This window comes from Phyllobates terribilis, unplaced genomic scaffold (genome assembly GCF_046119375.1).
Source record: "Phyllobates terribilis strain yellow unplaced genomic scaffold, ASM4611937v1 Scaffold_1__5_contigs__length_1240528914, whole genome shotgun sequence".
NCBI lineage: Eukaryota > Metazoa > Chordata > Amphibia > Anura > Dendrobatidae > Phyllobates > Phyllobates terribilis.
This window is the reverse complement of record NW_027362761.1, coordinates 1,046,532,968-1,046,548,961: the sequence shown is the minus strand read 5'-3', so window position 1 is coordinate 1,046,548,961 and position 15,994 is coordinate 1,046,532,968. Positions and strand designations below refer to the sequence as shown.

At 44.9% G+C, this 15,994-nt stretch overlaps 1 protein-coding gene across 1 annotated transcript in view; it reads right to left on the bottom strand.

The window, feature by feature from the left end:
• Positions 1 to 14,976: 14,976 nt before the first annotated feature.
• Positions 14,977 to 15,994, bottom strand: part of LOC141158236 (cytochrome P450 4V2-like) — a 127,559-nt gene continuing 126,541 nt past the window's right edge. Inside the window, exon 11 of the mRNA XM_073645357.1 lies at positions 14,977 to 15,405. Coding sequence (XP_073501458.1) covers positions 15,230 to 15,405 — 176 coding nt within the window. The 3' untranslated portion in view covers positions 14,977 to 15,229. The remainder of the gene's footprint in view (positions 15,406 to 15,994) is intronic.

Genomic DNA, 15,994 nt, shown 5'->3' with positions numbered 1-15,994 from the left:
CCTGAATTGCAGTTTTTCATTCATTATGACTTGTGCACGGTGAGTTTTCTAGATACCAATGTTATCAAAACTTCAGACAATACTATTAAAATTAATCTATTTGTTAAATCCACGGATTGTAATAGCCTGTTGCTGTTTTCCAGTAATCGTCCCAAATCAATAAAAGAATCTCTTCCCAGATGACAATTTATGTGGGTTAACCGTATAGTCTCAGACAATACAGTACGTAACACTCGATTGTCCGAAATGGAATCCAAATTTTTACAAAGGGGTTATCCTCAAAGAATTTTGGATCAGAGTATATTACCGGTGACACATACCCATCTGGACACTATCAAAAGAATTCCTTTTATTCATTTGTATCACCCATTCATGTACTGATTACATAAGAGCATTCTTAAATTTTGGCATTTACTTTCGGCTAGTTATCCCGAGATCGAACAGTTTCAGCATCGATTTTTACCTTGTTTCCGTTGACCCAAGAATATTCTGGACAATGTAGTACATGATGATATAGGCTCCCTAAGAAAAACGTCTGAACAAACTTTCTTGAGCACTCAGAAAAAAGGCACATTTCCATGTCTACATTGCCTGCAATGTAGTAACATACAGAGGGGGAACACTTTTTTCACCCCCACACTGGGGTTGGGATCAAAATTCAAGGTTTTTTTTTACCTGTGAATCATCTTTCATAGTATATGCGATAAAATTTCCGTGCGGTCTTGTATATTGTTGGGGAAACTACCCAGCATATACGAGACCGCATTTCACAACATAAATGCAGTATACGACGTAAAATTTATCTTCCTCTGCCCTATCATTTCAATCTGAAGAAACATTCTATAGTACAAGTTAAATTACAGGTTCTGGAACATGTCCAACAACCTAGACATGGGGGTAATAGAATTCAGTCTTTAACAAAACATTGCAAAGCCTATTGGATCCATATGCTGGATACGTTGGAACCCAGGCGTTTAGAGAGTATGAGTTAGCTAGCTTTCTGTAAATGGTATTTATTACTGTTTTTTTCCATATCAGACACGTACCACTTGATTCTTTTCTCTGGAGCGGTATGAAATCATACTTCTTTTCACATAGCTCTGTTCACTCTTATGGGTAATGATTAGTGTTGAGCGAACATGCTCGACACTGCTCGGTACTCGCCCGAGCATCACGCTACTCGGGATGTTCGGCGAGCACCGAGCATTTCCGGGTTACTCGAGCGGGAGCTCGGGTCTCCGCCTTGCATGTTTGGCGCTCTTTACAGAGCCAATGAACATGCAGAGATTGCCAGCCGGTCACTGTAATGCCGCAGCCATGTTGTTTGTGGGCATTACAGTGATTGGCTGGCCGCACAGCGTCACCTCGAGTATTTAAAACCGGGCGCCGCCATCTTGGACACAGTCGCTCCGGATCAGACAGTGTAGGGACAGCGCTGCTGATTTAGGGAGAGATATATCCTGCAAAATAGTTAGTGTAGGGTCTGTAAAGGCTTCCAGATCAAACAAACAGTCCTTCTCAGGACTAATCCATCCCAGGTATATCAGGCAGGCAGGCTGTATAGGAGACGCAGTGGTTATACCAGCAAACGCTGCATTACAGTCCTGTGTGCTGCTCCTGTTGCTGAAATTGCTGGACTTAGCTCCAGGTCCCGGGGGCCAGGAAAAATCCTTTTTTTTTTATCTAAATCCTCCTTTTTTTTTTCCTCCTTCACAATGTACAAATACCATCTTATTAACCTTTTGGTGCCCCCCCCAAAAAAAAGTGTGCCTCTGATTTTTCAGACACAAATATATCTGTTGAAAATAGTCTGGTGTAGGCCCGAGAAATACAAGTGTGGTTTTGCAGTTCCACGGTACAAACCTCCGTATTATCCACTTTTGGGCCATTTGTATCTAAAAAAAACAGTTTGAGTGTGTCGCTCACTGTTCAGCCGCAAATATATATATATTCTAAAAAGCCTGGTATACACCAGTAAATTATTACTGTGGTTTTGATGTTCCACGGTAAAACATCTCTATTATCCTGTTTTTGGCATTTTTTGCTGTATAAAAATAATAAGTGTCTCCCTGATTTTTCAGACACAAATATATCTGTTGAAAATAGTCTGGTGTAGGCCAGAGAGACAGAAGTGTGCTTTTGCTGTTCCACGGTAAAAAATCTCTATTATCCTGCTTTTTGCATTTTTTGCTGTAAAAAAAAAAAAATTGTGTCTCCCTGATTTTTCAGACACAAATATATCTGTTGAAAATAGTCTGGTGTAGGCCCGAGAAATACAAGTGTGGTTTTGCAGTTCCACGGTACAAACCTCTGTATTATCCACTTTTGGGCCATTTGTATCTAAAAAAAACAGTTTGAGTGTGTCGCTCACTGTTCAGCCGCAAATATATATATATTTTAAAAAGCCTGGTATACACCAGTAAATTATTACTGTGGTTTTGATGTTCCATGGTAAAACATCTCTATTATCCTGTTTTTGGCATTTTTTGCTGTATAAAAATAATAATAGTGTCTCCCTGATTTTTCAGACACAAATATATCTGTTGAAAATAGTCTGGTGTAGGCCAGAGAGACAGAAGTGTGCTTTTGCTGTTCCACGGTAAAAAATCTCTATTATCCTGCTTTTTGCATCTTTTGCTGTAAAAAAAAAAAAAATAGTGTCTCCCTGATTTTTCAGACACAAATATATCTGTTGAAAATAGTCTGGTGTAGGCCCGAGAAATACAAGTGTGGTTTTGCAGTTCCACGGTACAAACCTCTGTATTATCCACTTTTGGGCCATTTGTATCTAAAAAAAACAGTTTGAGTGTGTCACTCACTGTTCAGCCGCAAATATATATATATTTTAAAAAGCCTGGTATACACCAGTAAATTATAACTGTGGTTTTGCTGTTCCACGGTAAAAAATCTCTATTATTCAGGTTTTGGTAGTTTTTTCCGTAAAGAAAAACAGTAGTGTCTCCTGACTGTTGTGACACAAAAATATATCTGTTGAAAATAGTCTTGTGTAGGCCCGACATCCCAGTGTGGTTTCGCAGTTCCACGGGTCAAATCGCTGTACTATCCAGTTTTGGGCCTTTGGTATCTAAAAAAAAGCAGTTTGAGTGTGTCGCTCACTGTTCAGCCGCAAATATCTCTATTTAAAAAAGTGTGGTATATCCCAGTAAACATTAACTGTGGTTTTCCTCTTCCACGGTTCTAATCTACTCTTTATTACCCTTTTTCCATTGATAGTGCAAGTGTAAGCTATTTTACTTCATTTACAATGGGCAAGGCGCGTGGCAAGGGACGTGGAAGTGGACGTTCTGGTGATGGTTCGTGCAGAGGACGGGGCCGTGGCCAAGGTGAAAATGTGCCACAACCAACAGCCACATCTTCTCGCTCCCACTTCTTGACCGAATTACTAGGGAAGCACAGAACAACACCAGTATTGAGAACTGATCAGTGTGAACAGGTTATTAATTGGATAGCAGACAATACTTCCAGTTACCTGGGCACCACCACCTCCGGTCTGTCTTCCACACGGTCAACTCTTAGTAGCCGTGAGTCTCGACCGCATACTCCTCCTCACCCTGATGCTCCTTCCTCCCACCATGCCGAGTGTCGTCAGACAGCAAGTGATCCCACACTTGGACACTCTGAAGAGCTGTTCACTGGTCCATTTCCATATTTGGGCCCCTCGCATGATACGCTTGAAGTGGTGGAAGAGGAGATCCCATGTTGCGATGCCCAAATATTTGAACAGCCACGGCCACAGGAAGTCGACGTTGGCAATCTGTCACAAGAGGTGGACGATGACGAGACACAATTGCCAGGAAGTGAGGAGGATGATCGTGGTGCGCAAGTGGAAGAGGAGGAGGTGGTGGATGATCTAGTAACTGACCCAACGTGGAAGGAGGACATGCAGAGTGAGGCCAGCAGCACACAGGGGGAGGGAGGCAGAGTACCCCAACAGGCAGGAAGAAGCAGTGTGGTGGCCGCAGACAGAAGGCAGGCAACCGTTCTCCGTAACACCAACACGAGGGATTTTGCCAGTACAAGCGGTAGGTCTTCCAGAGTCTGGAATTTTTTTAAAGACTCTGCTGATAACCCCAAAAAGGCCATATGTTCCACCTGCCATGCCAGCATCAGCAGGGGTGACAAAACTACCAGCCTGACCACCACCAGCATGATCAGGCACATGGCAGCAAAGCACCCGACTTTGTGGGGCGAAACCCAGGGTCCACGACCAGTGTCAGCGGGTGTCACCACTGCTTCTTCCACTGTTGTGCGTGCAATAGAACCCCCTGTTGTGTGTGCAAGGCAATCCCCTGTCCATACTGCATGTAAAGATGCCCCCTCCTCTCAGTCTTCACTTGTTATGGCAGTTTCTCAAGAAACAGCATCAACGTCCACGTCCACGTCCCACCTCAGCGTTCAATTGTCCATATCCCAGACCTTTGAACGAAAGCAGAAATTCGCAGCTAACGCCCCACAGGCCACAGTCCTAAATTCGCACATTTCACGACTGCTTGCATTGGAAATGCTGCCTTTTAGGCTGGTGGAGACGGAATCCTTACGCAATCTTATGGCGGTGGCTGTCCCTCGGTACTCGGTCCCCAGCCGACACTATTTTGCCCGGTGTGCCATCCCCGCACTATACAAGCACGTGTCCCAAAGCATCTGCCGTTCCCTCAACAACGCAGTTACTGGGAGAGTCCACCTGACAATGGACACGTGGACAAGTGCTTGTGGCTGGGACGGTACATCTCTCTGACGGCACACTGGGTAAACATAGTGGAAGCCGGGACCCAGTCGGACCTTGGGACGGAACACATCCTCCCCACACCGAGGATTGCGGGCCCTATGTCAGTCAGAGTTGCCCCCACAGTGTACAGCTCCTGCGCATCCTCCTCCTCCTCCTCCTCCTCATGTTCAGCTTCCATCTCAGATATCACCACATCAGTTACAAGCTGGAAGCATTGCAGTACTGCCTCCGCCAAGCGGCAACAGGCTGTGCTGAAACTCATAAGCTTAGGTGATAAACCTCACACTGCTTGTGAGTTGTGGACAGCTGTGAAAGAGCAGGCAGATCTGTGGCTGAGACCGCTGAACCTACATCCCGGCATGGTCGTGTGTGACAATGGCCGTAACCTGGTGGCGGCTCTGAGGCGAGGTGAGATCACACACGTACCATGCCTGGCTCATGTGCTTAACCTCGTGGTTCAGCGGTTTCTTAAATCGTACCCCGAGTTGCCAGATCTGCTCATGAAAGTACGCCGCCTGTCAGCCCATTTTCGCAAGTCGGCTACAGCTTCCGCCGCCCTTGCTGTGTTGCAGCAGCGTTTGCAGCTTCCGGCACACCGACTGGTGTGTGATGTCCCCACACGTTGGAACTCTACCCTCCACATGTTGCAAAGGATTTGTGAGCAGAAGAGAGCAGTTGTGGAGTACCAGCTGCAACAAGGCCGTCGATATTCAGGTCAGACTTCACACATAAGACCTCAGGAGTGGACCTGGATGTCTGACATATGTACCATCCTGACAAACTTTGAGGAGGCCACCAAGATGGTGAGTGGCGATGACGCCATCATTAGTGTCAGCATCCCACCACTTGTCTGTCTTTTGCAACACTCTCTGCAGAGAATTAAAGAGGAGGCATTGCAGCCAGAGTATGATGAGATGGATCAAGAAGCCGTAGCGGGCGATTACACACAGCCCAGCCTCATCTCATCCTAACGTGCATTGGGGGACAATGAGGGAGAGGAGGAGGAGGAGGAGGAAGAACAGGAGCTGCTATCATGCGTTGTAGACAGTAGTACCTGTACAAGTGTCATACCGTCGGTTCAGCGTGGGTGGCCTGAGGACAGGGGGGAGGAGGAAGAGGAGGAGGAGGAGGAGAGCATGGTCAGTCCTCATCTTGGTGAGGACACGGAAATCTTGCCCGTTACCAGTCTGGCACGCATGGCTGACTTTATGTTACGCTGCCTTAACCGTGACCCTCGCATTGTCAAAATGTTGGGTGACAGTCATTACTGGTTGGTGACACTTGTAGACCCCCGCTACAAGGAGAACTTTCACTTGCTTATTCCTGAGGTGGAGAGGTCTACAAAAATGGGGCAATACCAGAAGGCCCTTGCTGCAGAACTCTTAAAAAAATTCCCATCTGAACACGCTAGCGGCAGAGGTCACAGTTCGTTGCCCAACCAAGGCGTACAGGCGAGAGAGATGCAACTTCAATCCAGCAGAGGCAGGGGAACACTGTCAATGTTCTGGGACAGTTTTCTGACACCCGCCCAGCTTACAGGCCCTGAGGCGCGGGGTACTCTCACAAGGAGTGGAAAGTTTCAAAATATGGTGAGGGAGTACCTTGCCGATCGTACCAGCATCCTCCGTGATTCCTCTGTGCCTTTTAATTATTGGGTATCCAAGCTGGACACTTGGAATGAACTCGCTCTGTACGCCTTGGAGGTCCTGGCCTGCCCTGCCGCTAGCGTGTTATCGGAGCGTGTTTTTAGTGCCGCTGGGGGAATTATAACTGATAACCGCACTCGCCTGTCAACTTACAATGCTGACAAGCTGACCCTTATCAAAATGAACAAGGGCTGGATTGGGCCAGACTTCTCATCACCACCAAATGACAGCAGAGTAACATAAAGTCAAATTCACTGTGTTATTTCGGGAGGTGTATTCACATGCACCGCTTCACACCCACACATGGGTATACGCTTCCTCGTTTTGGTTGTTTAATCTTCTTCTCCTTATCCTCAGCCTCCACCACCACTATACCACCAGGGTGCCAGCATTGCAAGTTCCTCCGTCCAAATTTTTGGCAGCTTTTGCTGGGAAAGCATAAGCAAATACCATGAGACACCCACTCCCCAATAATGGGTCTTATGTTTGTAATATGCTGTACTGCATGGCTCTTGTAAGGGGCATTGCAAGCTGCTTCGTCCTAATTTTTGGCAGCTTTTGCTGGGAAAGCATAAGCAAATACTATGGGAGACCCACTCCCCAATAATGGGACTTATGTTTGTAATATGCTGTACTGCATGGCTCTTGTAAGGGGCATTGCAAGTTGCTCCATCCTAATTTTTGGCAGCTTTTGCTTGCAAGGCATAAGCAAATACTATGGGACACCCACTCTCCAATAATGGGACTTATGTTTGTAATATGCTGTACTGCATGAGACGCGCCCCCTGGGCCGTGTGTACACGTGTGTGGGATACCCGGTGCCGGGTCTCTGGGGTCTGTAGTCTCCGTGGCGGTGACCCAGTCCCGTGGCTCAGGCTGGTCAAACCATTGGCAGTCTTTCTTAGGTTTTGAGGTTAATTTTCCGACTGCGCCACCCGTGGATTGCGGTCAGGGAGTACCACCGCTGCGAGGCAGACCGCTGAGGCTGGTGTTGTGTGCGCAGCATAGAATGGGATAACTCCCCTCGGGAGGAGTATAGCCTCAGGGCAGTGAGTGTGGATGATGGGGGTGATGGTGCACGAGAGCAGCAGGAACGACTCAGAGTCTTTGCAGTGCAGTTCAGGGTCTTTACTGATGATTATAAGGTAGACCCTCCCGGGAGTACTGGCTAGCATAAGAGGCCTGGTCAGTCTGTGAGCAAGCAGGAGTTCCCCTGGCCAGGTGGAGTTGTAGGCCTCCCCGTCTGTCTGCACTCTTCCTGGCTACCTTGCTGTAAGCGGGTAGAAGTAGCCCACGTCCCTGAGTGTACCGTGTAGTGCTCACCCGTATGGCTGGTGACTTGGGGCCTTCTGTTAGCCTCCGCTCCACGACGGCGGTGCTGGTCCCTTGCTTGTGACTGAGCCTCCGGGCTTCTATGGCCAGAGGACCTGAAATCCCCTGCCGGCTGGTTTCTGCTGCTGGATATATAAGTCCTCACAGCTTCGGACTCCTGTGTCCGGTTCCTATTGTCTTCTGCCAGGGCGAGCTCTGCTCAGCTTCCAGCCCCTGGTCTTTAGCTCCTACAGAACTCCTTGTTGTTACTTTCCCTTGCTCTCACTCTGACTCTGACTGTTCTCTGACTCACTCAACCCCGCCCCAGATCCAGTTTAGAAGGGCAGAATTCTCCCCTCCCAGGACTGGGGCTGGAGGATGTTGCATGTTTAAGGGATCCTGACCAGGAAACCTCCCACTTGCTCTCCAACGTAATATCTCTATTACTGTGGTGACCAGACCCCTGGGGTGCCACACATGGCTCTTGTAAGGGGCATTGCATAATTTTTGGAAAGCCTTCCATTCACTGCTTAGGCCAACAGTGCACGGGAGACCCAGTTGCTATAAATCGAAAAAAAGGTTTAGTTAACGCCCTCTGACCTCCATGTCATTTCCAAGGGGCATTGGAGTGGCTCGAAATTTTTGGTAGGCATTGCACTCACTGTATGCCCTATAACTGTGTAGCCGAACCGCTCTTTTTGTTACAGAAACATATCCTACAAGACATATCTGGTTGACTGGCCTGATATTGATGTGAATGGTCCCTGTTCCTCCTGCTCTTTCTCCTTTGCCACCACCTCATCCATCATTTATCACCTGAAGCTTTGTTTTAACGGGAGTCATAGAACTGGGATAGTAGCAGGAAAACATCCAGCAATCCTCGGAGGAGGTAGGATATGCGCCAAAACGCGGACCACCTCAGGCCTAGCCGCTACTACATACATGCGCTTGCATTCCAAGAAAACAAAGCAGATGCTAACTTCTATCATCATCATCATGCTTCTATGCGCCAAAACGCTGACCACCTCAGGCCTAGCTGCTACTACATACATGCGCTTGCATTCCAAGGAACAGAAAGCTAAGGAGGTGGATGGCCTCATGATCATGAATAATTTACTTGTTGTGTAGGAGGCCGACCACTGCTGCTGTCTACCTTCTGAACTTTGTGTTGAAGCCTGATTGACTCAGGACCCGCAATCCTCTATGTCTGGAGGACGTGTTGCATCCCAGTGTCCAACTGTGTCCCGGCTTCCACAATATTAACCCAGTGTGAAGGCGTCAGTGAGATGGACCATTCCTGGCCACATTCACTTGTCCACGTGTTTGTGGTTAGGCTGTCCTTTCCACTAAATGCACTGGGGAGGGCACAGGTAATGTTTTGGTATGCGCGCTTGTGTATAAGGCGCACCGGGACAAATAGGGGCAGCTGGGGACCGTTTATGGACACCCGGCCACCCCCACGCGGCTGGGGACTGTGTGTGGGCACCCGGCCGCGGGGCGGCTGGGGACTGAGTATGGACACCCGGCCGCCCCCTGGCGGCTGAGGACCAAGCGTGGACACCCGGCCGCCGGGCGGCTGGGGACTGAGTATGAATACCAGGCTACCGACGCAGCCATGATGTGGTGGCCAGATTCCACCTCCACATGCCTAAAAGGCCCAATTTCAAGTGCAAGCAAGCTAGCAGTATGGTATTGCAGCCTGGGGGTGGGTGGGTGGCAGGCTGCATACTTGCGCTTGTATTACAAGTTATGGGGGAGGTACAATTGAACACTGCCCTGGGACAAGGACTTGCACGGGGATAGTTGCAAGTCTGCATCTTCTGATGCGGCAAGGATCACTTCTGATGGGCACACTTTTAGGCAGTGACCTGGGTGTCAGAGATGCTTCCAGGGGTCTTCCCCATGCTGTTCCCATGTCTTTTTAGCACTGTATGCATGTGTCACACAGCACATGGCCAGATAAGGTTGTAAAATGTTAAAATGACATTTCCCGGTGAATGCATTTGTCACGGTTGAAAGCAATACAAACGTGCAAAAACGCATAAAAAATGCTACTTGTGAACATAGCCCAAGGTGTGGAGGAGTATTTTTGTTTTTGGTTATTTATTTTACCTTATACACAAGTCTTTACCCTGGAAAGGATGTTCCTTAACCCCTTTCCGACCTGGTCAGTAATAGTACGCACCAGGTCGGGAAGGCCGGTTCAGCAGGGGCTCCGGCGGTGAGGCCGCACTGAAGCGAGCACATGTCAGCTGATTATTGGAATCGCAATCCACCCGCGACTGTTAACATGTTAAATCTCTGACAGTGGCATTTAACTCGCGCTTCCGGGAGTCCTAAGCCCCGCCCATCAGTGACCCCGTCACGTGATCGCGGGTCACCAATGGGTGGGCATGACAACTCAGGGTCTGCAGCGCCACCTAGTGGTCAGCGCTCATAGCAAGTGAGCATTTCTCCTGCATACAAGCGATCTACTCATCGCTTGTATGCAGTAGAAGCAATCAGACAACTGCTGCTTCTAGTCTCCTCTGGAGACTATAGAAGCAAGCAGAAAGTGTAAAAAAAAGTTTTTAAAAAAATAAAAAAAATAAAAAATATATAAAGGTTTAAGTCACCCCTCTTTCACCCCATTCAAAATAAAATATATATATATAAAAAAAAAACACATACACATATTTGGTATCGCCGCGTTCAGAATCGCCCGATCTATCAATATAAAAGAAGAATTAATACAATCAGTAAACGGCGTAACGAGAAAAAAAATTTAAACGCCAGAATTAAGTTTTTTTGGTCGCTACAACTTTGCAATAAAATGCAATAACGGGCGATCAAAACATCAGATCTACCCTAAAATGGTATCAATAAAAACGTCAGCCCGGCACGCAAAAAATAAGCCCTCACCTGGCCCCAGATCCCGAAAAATGGAGAAGCTAAGGGTCTCGGAAAATGGCGTCATTTTTTTTTTGTTTTTTTAGCAAGCTTTGGATTTTTTTTTCACCACTTAAATAAAAAAGAACCTATACATGTTTGGTGTCTATGAACTCGTAACGACCTGGAAAATAATGATGGCAGGTCAGTTTTAGCAATCTGTGAACGTGGTAAAAAAAGGACCCAAAAAACAACTGTGGAATTGCATTTTTTTTTGCAGTTTCACTGCACTTGGAATTTTTTTCCCATTTTCCAGCACATGATATGGTAAAACCAGTGATGGTGTTTAAAAGTACAACTCGTCCTGCAAAAAATAAGCCCTCACATGGCCATATTGAACGAAAATTAAAAAAGTTCTGGCTCTGGGAAGAACGGGAGCAAAAAAGGAAAACACAAAAACAGAAAGACCCATGGTCGTTAAGGGGTTAACATATTTCACAGGAAAGCTTTCACTTTAGTTTTTGAACGTTTTATTGTGAGCCTGTAAAAGTGGCTTAATACCTCTGACCACGTTGTTGACAGCAGTGACCTGGGGGGCAGAAATGCTTCCAGGGGCGATCCCCATGCTGCCCCCATGTCATTTGAGCACTGTCACTATCGTTTTGGGCACTTTTTAGGCTTTCTACAGACTGCCAGGAGAGCCGCCGCAAAAATGTTCGGGTCTCCCATAGACTAACATTGGGCTCGTTGCTCGGGTCGAGCACCCGAGTATCACAGTGAGCTCGGCCCGAGCTTCGAGCACCCGAGCATTTTAGTGCTCGCTCAACACTAGTAATGATGTTTAGTCTGTATATTGATGCTAGATATCGCCTACTCCTCTCTATTATTCCTCCTTCCCCTTTTCCTTCCCCTCTCCTTTCCCTTTATCTTACTTTTAAATCTAATACTACATTGGATAGAGTTTTATACAACTGGGGTAATTTAAAGTTGGAGGCTCGCCGTTCTTTCACATCTGGGGCCATATCAAACATATTTCTTAATTATTCTATTGATTTTGACCACATACTGAGGTTTTGATTTTGATTCCGAGATATTGTGGATCCAAAAACATGGCGCCGGTTGGCTACATGTATTTTGTGGTCGTCACTTCCGGGTTCGCAATCACGTGCTCCAGTCACATGACCGGAAACGAGTCACGCAGGTTCTTTTCTACACATTGAACGATTACTAGCATGACCGGAAGTCGACAAATATCATGTCCTGTATCCCTGCCACTCAGACCCTATAAAAAGCCCAGGGCTCACGCAGATACCAGCGCCAATCCTGCAGCACTGATGTACTTTTCTCTATAGCACCATATAGGACTCTTTGTTGTATGCCCCTTGACATCACTTCCTGGGTAAGTGAGGACGTTTATACTTGTTTTATATCTGCATTAAAATGATAGTGTTTCTGGTCATTTATTGGTTATCTATACTGATATGGTCTCATATTTTATTGCAGCTCTCCTCCAGCCATACCCATTCAGTCAAAACATCCTGTTAATGGTGATCTCTGTAGTTCTATCTCTTTTGTGTTCTACTTGACATCTCTTGTCTGTCTATACAATTCTGGATATGACATGCTACTTTATTTTGGTGAATTATTATCTTCTCTTGTTCCATGTACTAACATTTGGATTTTGAGATATTAGATATTTGTTGATTTGTTCAGTGTTTGCATACTGTATATTGCCATATAACTATGTTTTCTTTTTTTCTCACACGGTATACTTACGTGTAAATATTATATTTTTTTTGTAGTTCTGAGGAAGGCCAATAAAAGGCCGAAACGTTATATACTGGCAACAAACTGGATTGTTCTGCACAATAAAAACTTTATCTGCATGATATTACTGGAGTGCCAAATTAAATTTTTCATAACTTTTGGAGTGGATTCCTATTTGAGCACCCTTTTGGGAGAGTGCTACACAGCCTTCTTTACTGTGATGTAAAGTAGACATGTGGGAAATGTTATTTACTAACTATTTTGTATGATTTGATACTCTGGTTTAAGGGCATAAAAATTAAAAGTTTGAAAATTGCAAAATTTTCTACAAATTTCCAGTATTTTCACAAATTAATGCAAAAAATATCGACCTAAATTTATCACTACCATAAAGTTCAACGTGTCACAAAAAATCAGAATCACTAGGATATATTGAAGTGTTCCATAGTTATTACCTCATAAAGAGTCACTAGTCAGAATTGGAAAATTTTGCCTGGTCAGGAAGGTGAACACAAAACAGGCTACGTGGTGAAGGGGTTAAAGGGAACCTGTAAGTAGGATCAACCCTCCTAAGAAGTGTATATGGACATGTACTGTAGGTGAAATTGAGTTGAATAAAATCAAACATTGATATTTGCGATCTGATGTCTTATTCCAGGGAAATTAAATTTTTGTTATATGTAAATGAGTTTTTAAGATCTTGTCACGGGTGTGTCAGGTTTGACCCAGTCCGGCTGTAGAAGATAGCTGCGTTTGGCCTTGCAAACATCTTCATGATCCCTCCTTTAGGACCCAGCGGTGATCCTCAACTTGCTTGGGGATTCTACTTTTAGGACCTAGTGGTGATCCTCACCATCTGCTGCTAATGCCCTTGCTGTATCCTTAAATAACTCAGTTTCTCCAGAGAGTTGCTGGTGATAGAGTGATTCTTATCTATTCAGGGCTGGAATTCTAGTAGTCGGCCAGAATTTTCTTGGAGTTCCTCATGGATTGTTGCCATGCGCTCTCAGGTGTCATCTTGAAGTTAAGTGTATTCCCTTGTTCGATTCCCTTGTGTGTACTTTAGTTTGCAGTGGGGCTGACTAGTGGTCACCCCTCCCTCTCCCTTCCTATGGCTCAACTTTTGGGTTAGCTAGGACCAGGTTTTCTGCTCGGCGATAGGTGCAGAACCTATATAGGGTCCATAGGGGAGACAGGGTTTGTTGTTTGAGCTGTTTAGGGGTCTCCACTCCCCCTTTCCCTACTTTTAGGACACTCTTCCCTTTTCCTGTCATTATACGCTAGATTCTACCCACACCCAGCGTGACAGATCTATGTGCTGGACACACAGCATTTCAGGCAAGGAGCACACCACTGAGCAGATACCCCAAATTCATTAAGTACTTTTTAATGTATTTGTGCAACACTAGTCTTAGTGAATTAGCCTCAGTATTTTTGTCCAGTTCTAATCAGTTTTAATAAAGACTTGTATTGCCCATGAGATAATTCTAGAGGAATGTTATCACATTCCTCGGTTATTTCTTCTAAAGATGTACATATAAGACCTGCGCACATGCAACTAATTGTTTTTCATTATGGTGTTTCAGTTGGAGTATAAAGCTAAATCTATTGAGTTATATGCAATCTTGTGGACCAGAGAAAGACTTTGTACATTGATTAGATGCAATAAGGGAGTGATCAAGTTTTCAGATGCAGTTTTTCAATCCAAAAGAAAGAGCGGATACAAAAAAGGATACCTTGCAGACTTTGTCTTAAATGTGTTATCTTTTTAGAATCCATTCTGGTTTTGGCTCCACAAACTGCATAATAACTAGACTCTGTAGGGACACACCCATTTGACAAAAAGAAGGGTAACAATCAGTTTCTTTTTTTTTTTTCATACATTTCTAGAAAGAAAATCAGAGAAGGAGCACAATACAGAACTTAAAGAAAAGATTTCTCAGAATGGCTTTATCATAGGCTATGCAAAGGGACAGATCTACTTTATTTGTTATGTATTACATCTTAGTGCTTTTAATTGGTTCTGTAGTCTCTTGCATAGTTTTCTGCATGAAAATACTCTTCCAATATGGTGCTGTTACATGGTAGGATATTTTACAAATGTAAAACATGCTGAGCTGTAAATACAAGTAAAGACAGCATTAAAAGCCATGGACATATATGATATAACAAAAAAAATATTTTTACTTATGGTAATGACTACCTTTTAAGTTTAAGTCTGAAATCTTGATTCCTTTATTCACTTACCAACACCCTAATATGCAGTTTGCAGGCTAATCAAAATAACATTTTTTTCTTTTGTAGGAGTGACCCTCCTTGGAATATAGGTTGGATGTGAAGTCTGTGAGCCTGTAGGGTGTTTCTTTAGCTAAATATCAGCACAGCTTCTATCCTGAATTTATTTCCCATACATGTGTTTCCCTCCTTAATTGTAAAGTTTTTTCTCAGTTCCATGTGATGGTGTACATGCTTTCTTCCTCGGCCACACTGGAGACCAATGTTCAAATCCCTTCGCCTTTCCACTATTTATCACACCAGATAATGGAGAGGGAGAGCAGAGAGAACTGTTAGAACAAAGAGCAGGTGCTCTATCAGATTTGTACAAGTTTTGAAAAAGCACAGACCTAAATAAAGACCTTTTTTCCAGCAGCAAAATGGTAAACATTTTTTATTCAAGACTGAACTTTGCATTTAGCAAACGAACAATACAAAAAATTCTGAGTGAAGGTGAACATAGCCTTTAATATCACACTGGTATGCTAATGAAATATCCAGCTAGTTTCCAGTGGGAATATTCTTTACATCACCAGGCACACATTGAACTATTTACAATTAATAACATTTTTAGATAAATTCTGTGTCTTCAAACACAGAGGTTGTTTCACAAGGTTTATAAAGCAGAGTTTGGTTTCCTTTTCTCCAGTTGGATTAATATTCCATCCTGTGGGCGAAGAATGAGTTCTCCCACCAGACAAAGATCATCACGGCTCTGACACGCCTTTACAGTGAAGTTTCTCAAAATGGCTGATAACACCACCTTCTCCTCCATTAGAGCAAAGCGCTGGCCTATGTATGACAAGACATAAAGAAGAGATGTATATGAGTAAGCACAACATAGGCACAAAAACTAGTAAACGTGAGCGGAAGGAAGCAAAACAAATTGGTCATTTAGGTCACTTTTATCTAGGGTGAGGGAGAACTTTATGGCTGCACCATTTCTACATCACTATAGGCTGGAACAGCCTGTCCTGCTGAGTCGATCCTGCACTGTGGAGGAAGTCCAGCAGAAAAGATATAGTAAGTGTGTATGTCAGTGTTGGTTCATATATATATATTGTAAGGTTGCTAACGGACACATAGTAGATGGGAGGTATGTATCACAGAGATGGCTGTCCTCTGTGAAGTAACCCGGAGTGTTGCTCTAGTGCACATAAGCACTAAGAGGACTGATTGGTGCAGCTGGGTCCAGGTTACGGGTACTTTGAGAGATGGGCGGGTCTTGCTACCCACATACCTCACCACTGGGTGTGGTTAATATATAAAATGGAAGCCGTTGTTTGGCACATGTTCTGTGTGTTTGGAGGGACAAGGCCTCCTGTGTGTTGTTGTCTCCAGACCAAGCCAGTGTACTGGACACTACCCAGCCTGTGTGCCC